The sequence below is a fragment of the Carcharhinus amblyrhynchos genome, chromosome 7 (genome assembly GCF_965287045.1).
Source record: "Carcharhinus amblyrhynchos chromosome 7, sCarAmb.v2.hapA, whole genome shotgun sequence".
NCBI lineage: Eukaryota > Metazoa > Chordata > Chondrichthyes > Carcharhiniformes > Carcharhinidae > Carcharhinus > Carcharhinus amblyrhynchos.
Window position 1 is genome coordinate 125068509 of NC_137330.1, and position 19042 is coordinate 125087550.

Consider the following 19042-nt stretch of genomic DNA (forward strand, 5'->3'; position numbering starts at 1 on the left):
ACTCATATCTGATGAGAACGTACACTTCACCTAAATTTGCTGTTGATTCTGTTTTATCTACAGCTTCCCTTTGTTCTCCAAGAGATGGTAAACAAGCATTTGGAGAGCAGTGAAGAGGGCCAGTCAGAACAGGAAGCACCTTCAGCTCTTGGTTCATCTGATGTTGTACCAACCTCTGTCATTGCCAGAATTTTAGAGAAACCAGAACCAATGATTCTGAACTCTGCCAAGTCCAGCAGTGGCAACCAACCAATGGCAGAGGATGTCTTTGTTCACGTCGATATGAGCAGCAATGCTAATGGTTTAAAAAATGCAGGGAAAGAGCGAGAGCGAGGAACAGCTGAGGAAATAAAGGCTCAGAATGGTGTGTGCAAAAGGCAGAATAGCACAGACAACACTCCTGAAGAACCACCCACCTTTGAGAGACTCAACCCGTATCCCACTCCACCTCAAAACTTTTTTCCTGGACGTAAAGCTGTCGTTGAATTCTCTTCAGATGACAAGGTTAAAATACCAAAGGATAGTCCCTTACCAAACTGTACTTATGCTACCAGACAAGCCATATCGCTCAGTCTGGTCCAGGGGGAGGATGATTCAGTCGAACGGCAGAGCACTGTACCTAACAGCCCATTATCAGATGGAAGGAGGGCAGGACAGATAAGCAGTGAGCAATATCAGTCTCCAAGATTAGGCACACCCAGAACCCCTGGCAATGACTTTAGATCAGCCCAGTCCAGCCCTTTCAATAGCCCACCTGAAGTTCCAAGTGCATTTGCGAGCTCAGCAAGTTCTGAAGAGGATCTGCTTGCAAACTGGCAGAGGATGTTTGTTGAGAAAGTAGCCCCTGCTTCTGAAAGCGTTATTGCGCATCGAACATCTTTCAGTAATGAAATGATCCTAGAGTTACAGAATAACCTGAGACACAGTATTGACTTGGGTGAGAGGAGACTTGCTAATTCGGATGGAGAGGAATCGGGTCACAGCTGCAGCTTCTCAATCAGTCGAGATTCCAGCTTAGATACAGACAGCACAGATTCAAAAGTGAGGAAGGGTAAATCCCTACTGGATTATGGGAGTGAATTCTCTCGGGAGGAACAAGAGCAACTGCTGCATACCGTGAGTAGCAATCGACTGAGCCGTCAAGACAGTCCCTTACACAAACAGAAAGGATGTAGGGGTGTTGGCTGTGGTTCAGTGGAAGAGAGAGAGATATTACTTCATGAAAGCCAATCCACCCTGCAGGATGAATTGGAGATTGGAGACAAGCCATCAGTAACCTTAGGACGACAGCAGAGGAGCCCCAAAAGGATGGGTGTCCATCATTTATTGCGAAAGGACAGCTTAACAAGAGCACAGGAGCAGGGTACCCTGCTAGACTAGATCATGGAGGGTAGGAGCTGAATATATTATACATTGCAGTGAGATGATGCAATCATAGCAAAAAATTGTTTCAATCTGTCTGGTGTGGAAATTCACAAAGTGTTCACCTGCATAAAGATGGGCTGAAGTAAACCAAACAGTTTGTGCTAAACCTATGTTCAAAGGCAATATTTAAGTATTTTCTAAGAAAAATCATTTTGTAATGAATTACATCATTGCAGAAATAAATCCAAGTTTTGGAGCAGAATGGCTGCCAGATGATGGCCGATAATTTTTCAGCATGTTTTGTGTTTTTGGTTTGATTTCAGTGTGTGTCAGGCTATAAGTGCAGACTTTCCCCTCTCCCTTGCATGTTGTGAGAGCAGTTTGAGTAATTGGATCTTTTGCAGTGGTAGTTTGTTGATTCTCACTGACAGACTTGCAATATAGTCAAGCATTCAGACTGAAAAGGAGGGAGATAGAAGGATTTCTTGTTGCTGCACACTTACTCCAAAAGTTGTGCAAAGTTGGTGCTCTGTTCATCTGCAATGTATATCTGAAATTTACAGTCTCTGTGCTGTGTTTATCTGATCCTAAACACGTTGCTAATAAAGTAGTAGGAACACAGACCTACAGACTGACTTTCCACTAACGTACTTTAAATATGTAGGCCGACATGAACAACCTGCATTATTTTAACTTTGAAATGCCTGATTCTGGAAGGCTGCAATTCTTGAGGTGATATCCCCATAAAGTGTCCTGCTGTGCCTCTTCTCATACCTTCTATCAAGCTATTTAAGAGAATATCACAATCATTTGATTGCCATCTTCCATGCATTCATCACATAGCAGAAGGAAAAGGCTTAATTTTATTTCAGTTTAATAATTTTATGTATTAATGGCACAAATACTTATGTGTTCTAAAACTGACCACAGCAACATATATAATGCGATAATACTTGGAGCAGTCACATGTTTAAAATGACACTGACAGTATCCCAGTTAGTGATTCTAGGCCTATAGTATACAGCGAACAAGCAAGTCCCAGTCTAGTCACTGGGTGCTTTAGAACCTTTGGGACATGCAGGTACTTCATGACTTCAGTAAGTATTAACAGTGCCAATAACCCCTACAAATACTAACATGCTCCCCATAAATCACTACAAATTGTACGTCAGAGCCCAATATACCCTGTAAGTGGTAACTCACTCCCTGAATCCCTGCAAGTGGCAGCTCCCTCTCCCGGATCTCGTAAGTGGTAATTCCCTGCCCTGGATTCCTGTAAGTGGTAACTCCGTCCCTTCCCCCAGATCCCTGGAAGTGATAACTCCCCTCCCTGCCCCAAATCCCTGTAGGTGGTAATTCCCTCTGTCCCCCGGATCCCTTTGACTGCTTAATTCCATTGGGATTTTATTTTATTGTGTTTGTTTGTCAGTTCATTTATTATGCCTTTAGAAAGCCATTTCCGTAATGAGATTATAGAGCTACAACTTTGAACTGGAACGATTTACTCATTCCTCCAACAGGAATTTAAGTCTATAGATCAGTTATTTTGTTTGTTGTGCTTTTAGCTGTTTTTGTTTCTTTAATGTATTCTGCAATTCTCCTGTTTAAGGTTGAGATTTTAAAGAAAAATTCGTCTTACAAATGTATATGAAATTTCAAATTTGACTAACATAATAATCATTGTTTGCTGGCACAGAACTTGATTATTGCTGAAAAAAGACATTTTTGTCACAGCTTTTCATCTTGCACTCATCAGGACATTTAACTAGAATACCAATGTCAAGTGCGACAACACATTTATATTATTTAAGAAGAGAGTACTGGATGGTTTGCAAGTGGATTCTGATTGGTAGAGGCCATGGCAAATGTACCAGTTGATGATAACTGACAGTTAACTGCTAAGCATTATTTGACATTTAAACCAGACAGCCTCACTCTGATCATGGCATTGTCATCAGGAATGAACCAGTGAATGGCTGTCATTTATTTTGTTTGGCTTCTGGTGCACTGAGGACTTGCAGTGTACTGAAAGTTTGCACGGAGTGTGCAAGACAAATTGCCTCTTTTTTTCAGCTGTGCATTATAATAAGATACAAATTTAATTAAAAAACAGGAAATGCTGGAAATACTCAGCAGATCATTAAATGTTATCATTAACTCTTGATGGTCTCCTCAGATGCCTGACCTGCATGTTTTGCTATTATGGCTGCGCAGCATCTGAAGTATTTTGCATGTTATCAAATTGTATTGGTCCAGTCCCACAGGATGTTAAACAGGTTAGGAACTGTATTCAAAACCCAGAGTAACAGAATCCTATAACAGTCATTAGCTAATCAGGGAACTTGAACAAACCACACTGTATCCATGGTGTGGAGATCACTTCTACTTGCTTGTGTTGTCAATCTAAAGTTATTCATTAGGAGATTTGAGAGTATTAGTTGTACACATTTAATCCTATTCATTTGAAGTTACGGTACTATTGGCATTTGGAGTTTACTGACTCTGCACAGGGGCTTGCTTATAAAGAGCTGGCATAGGTAAAAAGATCTGAATGGTCTCCTTCTGTCCTCTAAAATTCCAAAATGGACGCAACAAGTTCAAACATAACAACAGAATCAGGTTAAAAGTCCATAGTTCCACTGAGCCTGAAAAATCTGATGATGTTAGGACAGATACAAACACGTGTAACACTAATTTGGCAGCAGTTGTTTGAGGAGCATAAAGGAAGTGACTTGAAAATTGAAATTATTTGAAGAATATAGGGAGTGTTTAATAGGTCAATCAATACACTTAAATATTTTAATCACACTTCTCATAATCTGTGTAATTCCTACTGCTTATTTCTTAACTTGAGTCTATCCTTTGTTTTGAATAATTAATGTTGATTTGGAGAGCCTGTTGTTCTAGCTGCTGGTTCATTTCTCTCAGAATACTACCTCTATTTACATGACATTTCTCAGCACTTCACATATCCTGAGAGAGCCAGGCAACATATTCTTGTTCTTTGAAGTGTAGTTACAGTCACCTCTCATTGTACTGATTCTGCTATTAGAGTGTTCCATTAATCCCATCATCTCCAGAAAATAGACTGCATTAAATGCTAAACTATCAACTGTAATTGGATATGGAATTGTAATGAGAGGCCAGACCACTAAAAAATGTAGAGTTAAAGTCGATTGAATTTATAAATCTCCTACCCCCGAAATAGCCTACTCCTCTCCCAGTTCTGAGTTTCCTTGTACGCTCCTTTCTTCCGAACCTTGCTGTTCCTCACAGACATTTTTGCACATTCATTAGCATACATTGTTCATTCACTCGCTGGCTTCACTCCCTCCCCCCCCACTCCCTCAATATTCACTGACTCCCTCCCCACTCCCTCAATATTCACTCATTCCCTCAATATTCACACACTCCCTCCCCGCTCCCACACAATAATCACTCACTCTATCCCCGCTCCCTCAATATTCACTGACTCCCTCCCCACTCCCTCAATATTCACTCACTCCCTCAATATTCACTCACTCCCTCAATATTCACTCACTCCCTCAATATTCACTCACTCCCTCAATATTCACTCACTCCCTCCCCGCTCCCTCACAATATTCACTCACTCCCTCCCCGCTCCCTCACAATATTCACTCACTCCCTCCCCGCTCCCTCACAATAATCACTCACTCCCTCCCCGCTCCCTCACAATATTCACTCACTCCCTCCCCGCTCCCTCACAATAATCACTCACTCCCTCCCCGCTCCCTCACAATATTCACTCACTCCCTCCCCGCTCCCTCACAATATTCACTCACTCCCTCCCCGCTCCCTCACAATATTCACTCACTCCCTCCCCGCTCCCTCACAATATTCACTCACTCCCTCCCCGCTCCCTCACAATATTCACTCGCTCCCTCACAATATTCACTCACTCCCTCCCCGCTCCCTCACAATATTCACTCACTCCCTCCCCGCTCCCTCACAATATTCACTCACTCCCTCCCCGCTCCCTCACAATATTCACTCACTCCCTCCCCGCTCCCTCACAATATTCACTCGCTCCCTCACAATATTCACTCACTCCCTCCCCGCTCCCTCACAATATTCACTCACTCCCTCCCCGCTCCCTCACAATATTCACTCACTCCCTCCCCGCTCCCTCACAATATTCACTCACTCCCTCCCCGCTCCCTCACAATATTCACTCGCTCCCTCACAATATTCACTCACTCCCTCCCCGCTCCCTCACAATATTCACTCACTCCCTCCCCGCTCCCTCACAATATTCACTCACTCCCTCCCCGCTCCCTCACAATATTCACTCACTCCCTCCCCGCTCCCTCACAATATTCACTCACTCCCTCCCCGCTCCCTCACAATATTCACTCACTCCCTCCCCGCTCCCTCACAATATTCACTCACTCCCTCCCCGCTCCCTCACAATATTCACTCGCTCCCTCACAATATTCACTCACTCCCTCCCCGCTCCCTCACAATATTCACTCACTCCCTCCCCGCTCCCTCACAATACACATCTTCCACTGTCCTCATTGTCTAACTGGAGCTTTGATGTTTTACCTGGCAGGGCTATTTTAAAATAGTGTTGGATGTCTGTCAGGAAGCACCCTATTTGTCCTAGAGCAGTTTTTTTTCAGCTTATCAAAGCTGTAATGGTTGCCTGTCCTCCTCCACTCAATTTCAGCTGTTTATTTTTAAATATGGAGTCCGTTGATGAAATGAAGTTAAAGTTGGTAAAAGTGAGCTCAGTGCTGTCACTCGGGTGTAGGTCTGGCACACTCCTGATTCTTACTGCCCTCAGTCCTGACTTTCAAAATCACCAAATGTTCCTCAGCCCCTAATGTTTCACAAATACATTCCTTCTGCTTGAAGAGCAGTAGAGTGGAAGAAACCTTTTATACTGAAGATTGTTTCCTGGCTAGAGCTGAACTGCTCTCTTTACAGTTTCACTTGAGCTGAATTCACTTCTCCAATCCTTTGATGTTTATCTATTGTTTTAATCACTCATTAATGTCCTTTTGTGGCCCTGACCTGTCAGCTCTTAGTCTATCTCAGGTTGGAGTACAGAATACAGGGGATAACTAAGTAGGCAGATGAATTGACAACCACTCTCCTTGCACCTAATACTGCCTGCATTTGTATTAAATGTGCCAGAATATTTTCAGTATACTTTCAGAAGGTCACTAGACATATACTAAACAATTCATTAAGGTTAAATCTATCACTCCAATTACACTGAAGAATTTTAAACAGTTATATTCGTGACAAAGTGTTCACTTGCACCATGTATTATTAGACCAAAGCTTCTAACTTTGTTCTAAAGTGTTGCCACTTATCTGTATTTAGCAGTGTCCTCCTTTGGCCTGTGGGTATGTCTTTACTGTCTAGTGAAACCCTCTGTATAAGTTTCCACTTGCTGACCTACAAACATCAGGGTGACTGGATTGACTGAAGCCTCGCTCAGAAATAGGAGAATCTTTCAAATAAAGTTCTGAATAATGAATAACTGCTAGTAATCTGCTGTCAGTCAACCCAATGACTGAAATATACATCACCAGCTGTTAGATCAGGAAAGCAGACTGCAAATGCTGGCAGGTTTGAGGTGAGGTGAACTAGTTTGACAACTATGAAATGTCATACTTCAGCTATCCATGACAATATCGTTGAAACTGACTGTGCTTTTCTTAAGGGTTGTGAATCATCATATACAATCGTATTCTTTGTTAGGTAGTATCTTTTGATGTGTAATTGTGATACATTGAGTAAAATATTTCTTTGTGTAAGAGTGTTAACTTTTCAGTGTTAACTTGTCATTATCATAACTTTCAAAGAATCGTTATGGGTAAAATGATTGCCCGTAGTCATGCTGAATAATCTATAACATCTTGTTCCATGATATAACTGATGAACATTTTGGGATTTAGTCTAAGAAATTAGACGAACAATGTTTAGAATTAATTCAGCACATGGGTTTTTTCTTTCTGTACAAAGAATAATCTTCTGTTATAGAGTGAAAATCTTTGTACAAAGCTGACCATTTTGAGCTAAGCCTAACCTGATAGTTCAGAGATTGAACCTTATTCAATAGGCCTAGTCAGCCATGTGTGGGAGCTCAGTTAGAGAGACTGAACCTACAGTTAATTTTACAGCTCATCCATCAATGAACTGAATCTCAAGTGTTAGTGCTGTGACATCAGCATTTTGTTTTGTCATTTGGGGTGGAGTGTTCCATTTTTCAAGATGGCTCAAGTTTCTCCAGGTTCACTTTACTCTGAGCGATTGACAAAGTTTTAAAATAAAATTGACCAAGTGACTGTATTAATGCAAATACTTTGCATCTCAAACTTTACATTCAGTGCAGCGCATCCATTTTTCCATCAACCAGTTTGGACGGCCCACTTCCTTCATGTTGCCACGACTGGTTGTCTTTAAATTGTTCTGAAGTGTAATGGTTCATTAACTTCAAAGTAATGTTGGTGTTTGCATTGTAAATGTAATTGAGGGACCATTGACCTTCCTGGCTGAAGGTGGTTTTGTGGAGTTGGGAACTTGGCATGACTTAGTTTTCATTTATACTGAAACTTTGAATGTCGCGATGAATAGTTATATCTGTACCATCCTGAGTTGTATGGAGAACGAAAATTAACATTTTTAGTGCTTCCACTTCATTTCTTAAGGACAATCTGTGTTGTAGAATTTCGTAGTGATTCATCTCTGTCTCTCCATTCAAGACTGTTAAACCTTTATGAATTTTATTTTCTCAATTTGTAAGACTGAACGGATGTATATTTTAAACAAAATAAAGTATTTTAAAGTTAACTTTTCACTGCATTTGACTCTTCAGTTTTATTTACAGCAGATTTTGCTTGGAAATTAGACCTTAAGATGTCAGTGTGTTGCAAAGTTGGGTAAGAAGATTGTAGATTGAGAGGTACAAAGTTAAGAGTTTGTAAAATAGTAAAATGCTAAGGGGAAAGGAATTTGTGTGATCCCATTAAAAGGTGGTGCTTTTTCTGCGCTTAGAGATTTAAAATGAGTTGATAGCTGGTCTCTTTTTGAGGCTTGAGAGGTAGCAGTTCTTCTGGTGCCCTCCTGTTTTAACACCTGCATTCCCTTTTATACCTGTCAATTTTCCTACAATAGGGTTGTTGGCAACATCATCAAATTCAAATCTTATAGATTCTTGGTAGCTGAGTGCCTGCTTTAAATTGGGCAAAATTAAAAAAGAACAGGTTATCATGTCAAGAGTACTGCTTGACCTTTTGATTCAAATGTTTCAGTCTGGGACTCTGGGTGTACTTTGCACTTTAAACCTCCAAGCACTGAAACAAAACTTTGAAAGGGAATGTGTGATTTTTTTTTTGTCCTCTAGCATTTTTACAATTTTTTACATCTTTAGTAACATCAAATTCCAACTTTGCAAACTCAACTTCACAACAAAGACAACAGGCTTTTGAATTTATCCAATCCATTTGAATCAGGCACTCAGACACCAAAAACCTATTAAAGTTAAATCTGATGGCTTTGACAACCTAGAACCAATCCAATTGCGGGAAATATTAATACGTCATCACAGGTATATAAGAAAGGGGCACTGGGACAAAAAGAGAGAGCAACTACCACCTGCCAGAGCTAACAGCTCTCAACTCTCAAGAAAAAGAGAATCACTGGCTCTCATAGCTTCATCTATGTCTCAGAGAAAGCACCATCAGGATGGCAAAGGTATCAAAGAAGAAGGAAGTTCCAGACAGAGAACAACAGAGAAAGCCCAGGTAGGATAAGAGAGCCGTGGATTACTAGAGATATTGAGGACCTGGTCAGGAAGAAACGAGAGGCGTATGTCAGGTCTAAGCAACTGGGAACGGAGAGAGCGTTGGAGGAATACAGAGAGAGTAGGAGGGATCTCAAAAGGGGAGTTAGGAGGGCAAAAAGGGGGCATGAAATGGCTTTGGCAGGTAGGATTAAGGAAAATCCAAAGGCGTTTTACTCCTATGTTAGGAGCAAAAGGGTGGTTAGGGGAAAAATCGGTCCCCTCAAGGACGGACGAGGGGAATCGTGCTTAGAGTCTGAGGGAATGGGGGAGATCCTGAATGAATACTTTGCGTTGGTATTCACGAAGGAGAGGGGCTTGATGTCTGGCACGGTCATCGAGGGAGCTGTAGACCAATTGGAGGAACTATCAATTACGAGGGAAGAAGTATTAGGGCTTTTAGGTAGCATTAAAACTGATAAATCTCCGGGGCCTGATGGCATTTGTCCTAGGCTGCTTAGGGAGGCGAGAGATGAAATTGCTGGGCCTCTGACGCAAATCTTTGTCTCTTCTTTGGACACAGGTGAGGTCCCAGAGGACTGGAGGATAGCGAACGTGGTATCATTGTTTAAAAAGGGTAGGAGGGATAACCCGGGTAACTATAGGCTGGTGAGTTTGACGTCAGTGGTAGGCAAGTTGATGGAGAGGATTGTTAGGGATAGGATGTATGAGCACTTGGAACGTTGCAATCTGATTAAGGATATGCAGCATGGTTTTGTAAAGGGGAAGTCTTGCCTTACGAATCTGGTAGAATTTTTTGAGGCAGTGACAAAAACGGTTGACAGAGGATGAGCTGTTGATGTCGTCTATATGGATTTCAGTAAGGCGTTTGACAAAGTCCCTCATGGTAAGTTGGTAGAAAAGATTAAGGCTCATGGGATACGAGGCCAGGTATCTAGATGGGTAGAGAACTGGCTTGCTAAGAGGAGACGGAGAGTAGTAGTGGAGGAGTCCTTTTCTAGCTGGAGGTCTGTCACTAGTGGTGTGCCTCAGGGCTCGGTACTGGGACCTCTTCTCTTTGTAGTGTATATAAATGATTTGGAAGAGGGAGTAGGTGGTGTGATCAGCAAATTTGCAGATGACACCAAGATGGCTGGATTGGCGGGCAGTGAGGAGCAGTGTCTGGCAATACAACGGGATATTGATAGGCTGGTGTATTGGGCAGATACATGGCAAATGGAGTTTAATCCGGGTAAATGTGAGGTGATGCATTTTGGCTGGAATAATGTAGGGGGGGAGTTATATGGTAAAGGGTAAGCTCATAAGGAGTATAGAAACGCAGCGAGACCTGGGGATGCAAGTGCACAAGTCTTTGAAGTTGGCAGTACAAGTGGAGAAGGTTGTGAAGAAAGCCTATGGTATGTTAGCCTTTATAGGAAGGGAATATATATATAGGAAGGGAATATATATTCCCTTTATAGGGAATATAAGAGCTGGAGTCTCATGTTGCAGTTGTTTAGAACGTTGGTTAGGCCGCATTTAGAGTACTGTGTCCAGTTCTGGTCGCCTTACTACCGGAAGGACGTGGAGACTCTGGAGAGGGTGCAGAGGAGGTTTACCAGGATGTTGCCTGGTATGGAAGGAATGGGTTATGAGGAAAGATTGAAGAAATTGGGGCTGTTTTCCCTTGAAAGACGGCGACTGAGGGGCGATCTAATAGAGGTATATAAGATTACGAAGGGAATAGATAAACAGAGGTAAGCTATTTCCTACGTTAGAGAGACACAGTACGAGGGGCCACGGGCTTAAGGTGAAGGGGGAGAGGTACAACACAGATATTAGAGGGAGGTTTTTCACACACAGGGTAGTGGGGGTATGGAATGCTCTGCCAAGTAAAGTGGTGGAGGCAAACACTGGAGTTGTTTAAGAGTAACTTAGGCACATGAGTGGGTTGGAGATGGGAGGATATAGGAGATTGTTTTAAATAAAGTTCATTAGCAGTGGGACGTCCCTGGTAATGTAAAAGGATATGGTATGATAATAATGTTTTTTCTCTTTTAATTCACAGGCTTTAAGTCGGTCTGCCTTGTTGTCCAACGAGGGATATACACGCGATGGGTTGTACTTGGGCTGCTCTTGAATGTTCGAGATTGGCCTAGTGCTTCATTTCGTTCGTGTGTGCTTAAACTGGACCAGATGTTGGGCAACACGACACCTCAGTGACTATCACTGTTTGCTGTGCAGACACATGGATTTGGGCCGGTGTCTGTGGGAGTTTGCGCATTCTCCCCGTGCTTGCGTGGGTTTTCTCCAGGTGCTCCGGTTTCCTCCCACACCCCAAAGATGTGCTATTAGGCTGATTGGAAGTAATAAATTGTCCCTAAATTAGTTTCCCTCAATGCGGATTGCCATAAAAACAATAGATAGGGATCATGGGTGGAGGGGGGGACTGGTAATATTAAAATGGCGGTGCGGGCTCGTTGGGCCAAAGGGCCTGTTTCCCGGGCTGTTTTCGTTCTTTGTTCTCTTTGAATATTCCAGAACACACACAACCAGGTTGTAATTTAAAGAGTGACTAAATTCTACTTTTGTTAATGAGTGGGAATTGTATTTATTGGAACAGCGTACCATTCTGGTTAAAAAAAATTATTTTATTTGGGAATAGTCAATAGTTAGAAGCTATTAACCATTTGTTAATAGTTTAGTTAATTTGTTCAGTTAGATACATAAATTGTTACATGTTGGTTTTAGAGAGAGTCAGGGATCTAGTTTGTATTTAACCATTAGAAATTGCTGAAGAGCAGGTTACATCACTTCACACACACCTTTTATAGATTATAGGGTGAAGTACTCCTCTCTGAGTGTTTCAGTATTAGTTCTCAGTGAGGGGGATCCACATCCACTTTGTAACAGTGTACACAATCTTAATGGAGGAAAATACTAAAATGTCCCAGAAATAATGAACAATCAAGGGATTAGATCAAACAAGCAACTGCAAAATATTAATATTAGCAAAAATAATCCACTAGAAAAATTAATGGGAATTAAAGTAGTAAAATCCCCTGGAGCTGATTATCTATCCCCCAGAGTGTGGAAGAAAGTGGCTGCGGAGATAATAGATGCATTTGAAATTCTGCAGCTTCTGGAGTCATTCCAGCAGATTGGAAGGGGCTAAATATAATTCTGCAATATAAAAAAAGAGGAGAGAGAAAATAGGGAACAAGAGGCCAGTTCTCCTGATATCAGTACTTTGGAAAATGGTAGATTCTAAGATACGTCAAGGTGTCACAAGGAGACAGAACCCCAAGCCTGAATGTGACATAGACAGAATGAGGAGAGACTGAGTAAACTGCGGCTATACTCATTGGAATTCAGAAGAATGAGAGGAGATCTTATAGAAACATATCTATTCTCTTCATAACCTTATAAAATAGAAGCAGGGAAGTTGTTTTTACTGGCAGGTGAAACTAGACCTAGAGGGCATTGCCTCAAAATAGGGGGAAGCAGATTTAGAACTGAGTTGAGGAGGAACTTCTTCATACAAAGGGTTCTGAATATACACAGAACAGTACAGCACAGCACAGGCCCTTCGGCCCTCAGTGTTGTGCCGAGCTATGTCCGAACCCGAGATCAAGTTATCCCACGCCCTATCATTCTGGTGTGGTCCATGTGCCTATCCAATAGCCGCTTGAAAGTTCCTAAAGTGTCTGACTCCACTATCACAGCAGGCAGTGCATTCGTAAGAACATAAGAAATAGGAGCAGGAGTAGGCCATCTAGCCCTTCAAGCCTGCCCCGCCATTCAATAAGATCATGGCTGATCTGATAGTTGTTCAGTTCCTGCCTGCTCCCCATAACCTTTATTTCCCTTATTGATCAGAAATCTATCTATCTGTGACTTAAACACATTTAACGAGGTAGCCTCCACCACTTCAATGGGCAGAGAATTCCAAAGATTCACTTCCCTCTGGGAGAAAAGTTCTTCCTCAACTCTGTTCTAAATTGACTTCTCCTTATTTTGAGGCTGTGCCCCCTAGTTCTTGTTTCCTTTCTAAGTGGAAATAATCTCTCTGCCTCTACCCTATCTAGCCCCTTCATTATCTTATATGTCTCTATAAGATCACCCCTCAGCCTTCTAAACTCCAATGAGTACAGGTCCAATCTACTCAATCTCTCCTCATAAGCTAACCCCCTCATTCCCAGTATCAACCTGGTGAACCTTCTCTGTACTCCCCCCAAGGCTAATATATCCTTTCGCAAATATGGGGACCAAAACTGCACACAGTACTCCAGTTGCGGCCTCACCAGTGCCCTGTACAGTTGCAGCAAGACCTCCCTGCTTTTATATTCCATCCCCCTCGCTATAAAGGCCAACATTCCACACCCCAACCACTAAGAACCTACCTTGGACATCCCTCCTATATCTCCCACCATGAACCTTGAAGTTATGCCCCCCAGTAACGGCTACATCCACCTGAGGAGATGGTTTCTGCATGTCCACTCTATCCCCCTCATCATCTTATAAACCTCTAAGTTGCCTCTCATCCTCCTCCACTCTAAAGAGAAAAGCCCCAGCTCCCTCAACCTTTCCTCATAAGACCTACCCTCCAAACCAGGCAGCATCCTGATAAATCTCCTCTGCACCCTCTCTAATGTTTTCATACTCTTCTTATAATGAGGTGACTAGAACTGCACACAATATTCCAAATGTGGTCTCACCAATGTCCTGTATAGTTGCAGCTTAACCCCAAGGCTCTTAAACTCAAACCCCCTGATAATAAATGCTAACACACTATAAGTCTTTTTCACTGCTCTATCCACTTGAGTGGCAACCTTCAGAGATCTGTGGATACGAACCCCAAGATCTCTCTGTTCCTTCACATTCCTCAGAACCCTGCTGTTGACCCTGTAATCCGCATTGAAATTTGTCCTACCAAAATGAATCACCTCGCACTTATCAGGGTCAAATGCCATCTGCCACTTTTTTGCCCAGCTCTGCATCCTATCAATGTCTCTTTGCAGCCTACAAGAGTCCTCCACCTCATCCATTACTTCACCAATCTTGGTGTCATCAGTAAATTTACTATGACTATCCTGCATCTTTAAATCTTGCATCTTTCCAAATGGTCATAATTCCTACCTTTCAGGACCCTTTCCAATAACTTACTGACCACTGAAGTAAGACTAATTGGCCTATAATTACCAAGGTCATCCCTATTTCCTTTCTTGAGGAGAGGAACAACATTCGCCACTCTTCAGTCCTCTGGCACAATCCCTGTGTAGAGTAAGGACCCAAAGATCAAAGCTTAAAGGCGCCGCAATCTCATCCCTTGCCTCCCAAAGTATCCTAGGATATATTCCATCTGGCCCAGGAGACTTATCGGCCATCAGGCTTTTCAAAATTGCTAATATATCTTCCCTCAGAACATCTACCTCCTCCATCCTATTAGCCTGTATCACACACTCATCCTCAAAAACATGACCACTCCCTTTAGTGAACACTGAAAAAAAGTATTCATTCAATGCCTCTCCTATCTCTTCTGACTCCATGCACGAGTTCCCACTACTATCCTTGACTGGCCCTATCCTCATCCTGGTCATTCTTTTATTTCTCTTTTACCCTTAAAGCCTTGAGGTTTTAAGAACATAAGACGTCAGTGGTAGGGAAGTTGTTGGAAAAAGTTCTTAGGGATAGGACATATAAGCATTTAGAGCGTTGCGATCTGATTAGGGATATGCAGCATGGCTTTGTTCAGGGGAGGTCTTGCCTTACGAATCTGGTAGAATTTTTTCAGGAGGTGACAAAAACAGTTGACGAAAGATGAGCCGTTGATGTCGTCTGTATGGATTTCAGTAAGGCGTTTGACAAAGTCCCTCACGGTAGGCTGGTAGAAAAGGTTAAGGCACATGGGATACAGGGACAGGTATCTAGATGGATTGGAAACTGGCTAGGCAACAGGAGACAGAGAGTAGAAGTGGAAGGGTCCTTTTCTAGCTGGAGGTCTGTCACCAGTAGTGTGCCGCAGGGCTCAGGACTGGGAACTCTTTTATTCGTAATATATATAAATGACTTGGAGGAGGGCGTACGTGGTGTGATCAGCAAGTTTGCAGATGACACAAAGTTGGCAGGATTGGCGGATAGCGAGGAGGACTGTCAGGTGACACAGCAGGATATAGATAGGCTGGTATATTGGGCAGATAAATGGCAGATGCAATTTAATCCCGATAAATGCGAGGTGATGCATTTTGGAAGGAATAATGTAGGGAGGAGTTACATGATAAAGGGTAGACCTATTAAGAGTGTAGAAATGCAGAGGGACCTGGGAGTGCAAGTGCACAAGTCTCTGAAGGTGGCAACTCAGGTGGAGAAGGTTGCGAAGAAAGCTTATGGAATGCTAGCCTTTATAGGAAGGGGTATAGAATATAAGAGCTGGCGTCTAATGCTACACTTGTACAGAATGTTGGTTAGACCGCATTTGGAGTACTGCGTCCAGTTCTGGTCGCCTTACTACCGGAAGAACGTGGAGACCCTGGAGAGAGTGCAGAGAGGTTTACCAGGATGCTGTCTGGTATGGAAGGACTGGGTTATGAGGAAAGATTGGGTAAACTGGGGCCCTTTTCCTTAGAAAGACAGAGATTAAGGGGGGATCTGATAGAGGTGTATAAAATAATGAAGGGTATAGATAGAGTAAACAGTGGCAGACTTTTTCCTAGATTGGAGACAAATATCACAAGGGGCCACGAGCTTAGGGTGAGGGGGGAGAAGTATAATTTGGATGCTAGAGGGAGGTTTTTCACACAGAGGGTCGTGGGAGTATGGAATGCACTACCAAGGTGGTGGAGGCAGGCACGCTGGACTTGTTTACATAAGAACATAAGAAATAGGAGCAGGAGTAGGCCATCTAGCCCTTCGAGCCTGCCCCGCCATTCAATAAGATCATGGCTGATCTGTCGCTGCTCAGTTCCACTTTCCCGCCCTCTCCCCATAACCCTTAATCCTCTCTCTTATCAAAAACCCATCAACCCGCGTCTTAAAAATATTTAGCGAGGCAGCCTCCACCACTTCAACGGGCAGAGAATTCCAGAGGTTCACCACCCTTTGAGTGAAGAAGTTCCTCCTCAACTCCGTTCTAAACTGCCCCCCTTTTATCTTGAGGCTGTGCCCCCTAGTCCTACTGTCTTTTTTGAGCGGGAAGAGTCTCTCCACCTCTATCCTATCCATCCCATTCATCATCTTATACGTCTCAATGAGATCTCCCCTCATTCTTCTAAACTCCAACGAATACAAGCCTAGTTTATTCAGCCTCTCCTCATAGCTCAACCCCCTCAACTCCGGCATCAGCCTAGTAAACCTCCTCTGCACTCCCTCCAAGGCCAAAATATCTTTGCGCAGGTGCGGCGCCCAAAACTGCACACAGTACTCCAGCTGCGGCCTCACCAATGCCCTATACAGCTGCAGCAAGACCCCCCTACTTTTATATTCAATCCCCCTCGCTATGAAGGCCAGCATCCCATTCACCTTCCTGACCACCTGCTGCACCTGCAAGCTGGGTTTTTGCGACTCATGCACAAGGACCCCGAGGTCCCTCTGAGCGAAACAGGGATGGAGGGTTATAGGAGACGGTTTTAAATAAGGGTCAGAGTCTCGGGATGTTCTTGGAAATCTAATGCTACGTGTGTTGACGTTTTGTCTCTTTTACTCCGCAGGTGTGTCGGTCCACCTTGTTGTCTAATGAGGGGCATGCACACGGTGGGTCGTGCGTGGGCTGCTCTTGGATGTTTTGAGAGTAGCCTAGTACTTCGTGTCGTTTGTGTATGCTTAAAACTGGACCAGCAAATGGGCACCACAACAGCTTAGTGACTATCACTGCTAGCTGTGCAGATACATGGATTTGGGCCAGTGTCTGTGGGAGTTTGCGCATTCTCCCAGTGGTTGCATGGGTTTCCTCCGGGTGCTCCGGTTTCCTCCCACACCCCAAAGATGTGCTCTTAGGCTGATTGGTGTAACAAATTGTCCCTAGATTATTCTCTCCTGAATCTGGTTTCCAATGGGGGTACCCTTGTCAGACCCTACTTGGAGTACTGTGCGCAGTTCTGGTCGCCTCACTACAGGAAGGATGTGGAAGCTATTGAGAGGGTGCAGAGGAGATTTACAAGGATGTTGCCTGGATTGGGAGGCATGCCTTATGAAGATAGATTTAGGGAGCTAGGTCTCTTCTCCCTGGAGAGACGAAGGTTGAGAGGCGACCTGATAGAGGTTTATAAAATGTTGAGAGGAATAGATAGGGTGGATTCTCAGAGGCTATTTCCCAGGGCTGAAATGGTCGCTATGAGAGGACACAGGTTTAAGGTGCTGGGAAGCAAGTACAGAGGAGATGTTAGGGGTAAGTTTTTCACTCAGAGGGTGGTGAGTGAATGGAATCGGCTGCCGTCAGTGGTGGTAGAGGCAAACTCTCTGGGGTCTTTTAAAAGACTTCTGGATGAGTGTATGGGATTTAATGGGATTAGGAATTACAGATAGTTCTTTGGTTTGGTAGGTATAGATGTGATCGGCGCAACTTGTGGGCCGAAGGGCCTGTTTGTGCTGTAGTGTTCTATGTTCTATGTTCACAAGCATAGACACGGGTCAAGGGAGGTGGAGGAAAAATCCATTGTTAAGATGGCGGCGCGGGCCGAAGGGCCTGTTTCCCATGTTGTGTTGTTCTTTGTTCTTTGTTTAGGCCATAGCCCCTCGAGCCTGCCCCGCCATTCAATAAGATCATGGCTGATCTGAAGTGGATCAGTTCCACTTTCCCACTTTCTGCCTATACCCCTTAATTCCCCTGTCTATTAAAAACCTATCTACCCGTGACTTAAATATATTTAGCGAGGCAGCCTCCACCACTTCAACGGGCAGAGAATTCCAGAGATTCACCACCCTTTGAGTGAAGAAGTTCCTCCTCAACTCTGATCTAAACTGCACCCCCTCCCCACCCCGTATCTTGAGGCTGTGCCCTCTAGTCCTGCTATCCTTACTAAGCAGGAAGAATCTCTCCACCTCTACCCTATCCATCCCTTTCATTATCTTTTACATTTCTATAAGATCCCCCTCATCCTTCTAAACTCCAACGAGTACAGACCCAGTCTATTCAGCCTCTCCTCATAGTCCAACCCCCTCATCTCCGGTATCAGCCTAGTGAACCTTCTCTGCACTCCCTCCAAGGCCAATATATCCTTCCACAAGTGCGGCGACCAAAACTGCACACAGTACTCCAGCTGCGGCCTCACCAGTGCCCTGTACAGTTGCAGCAAGACCTCCCTGCTTTTATATTCTATCCCCCTCGCTATGAAGGCCAACATCCCATTTGCCTTCTTGATCACCTGCTGCACCTGCAGACTGGGTTTTTGCGACTCATGCACAAGGACCCCCAGGTCCCTCTGCACCGTAGCATGCTGCAGCTTTTCGCCCTTTAAATAATAATCTCTCCTACTATTATTCCTGCCAAAGTGGATAACCTCACACTTGCTAACATTATACTCCATCTGCCTGGTCCTCACCCACTCGCCCAGCCTATCCAGATCCCTCTGCAGACTTCCCACACCCTCCACGCAATCTGCTTTTCCACTCATCTTCGTGTCATCAGCAAATTTCGTCACCCTACACTCAGCCTCCTCCTCCAGATCATCTATATAAATGGTAAATAGCTGAGGCCCCAGCACCGATCCCTGCGGCACTCCACTAGTCACCAACCGCCAATCAGAATAGCACCCATTGATACCAACTCTCTGCTTCCTATTAGACAGCCAATCCTCTATCCACACTAACACCTTACCCCCAACTCCATGCACCATAGCCTTCTGTAGCAACCTTTTATGAGGCACCTTATCCTTTATCCGACCCACCATGGACTTCTCATGCTCCCTCCTAACTCTCTTAAGCCCT

At 43.7% G+C, this 19042-nt stretch overlaps 1 protein-coding gene across 4 annotated transcripts in view; it reads left to right on the forward strand.

The window, feature by feature from the left end:
- Positions 1–5107, forward strand: part of tjap1 (tight junction associated protein 1 (peripheral)) — a 164012-nt gene extending 158905 nt beyond the window's left edge. For all 4 annotated transcript variants that reach the window (XM_080193095.1, XM_080193093.1, XM_080193091.1 and 1 more), the window contains one exon: positions 64–5107. In XM_080193095.1, coding sequence (XP_080049221.1) covers positions 64–1380 — 1317 coding nt within the window. In that variant the 3' untranslated portion in view covers positions 1381–5107. The remainder of the gene's footprint in view (positions 1–63) is intronic.
- The last annotated feature ends 13935 nt before the right edge of the window (positions 5108–19042 follow it).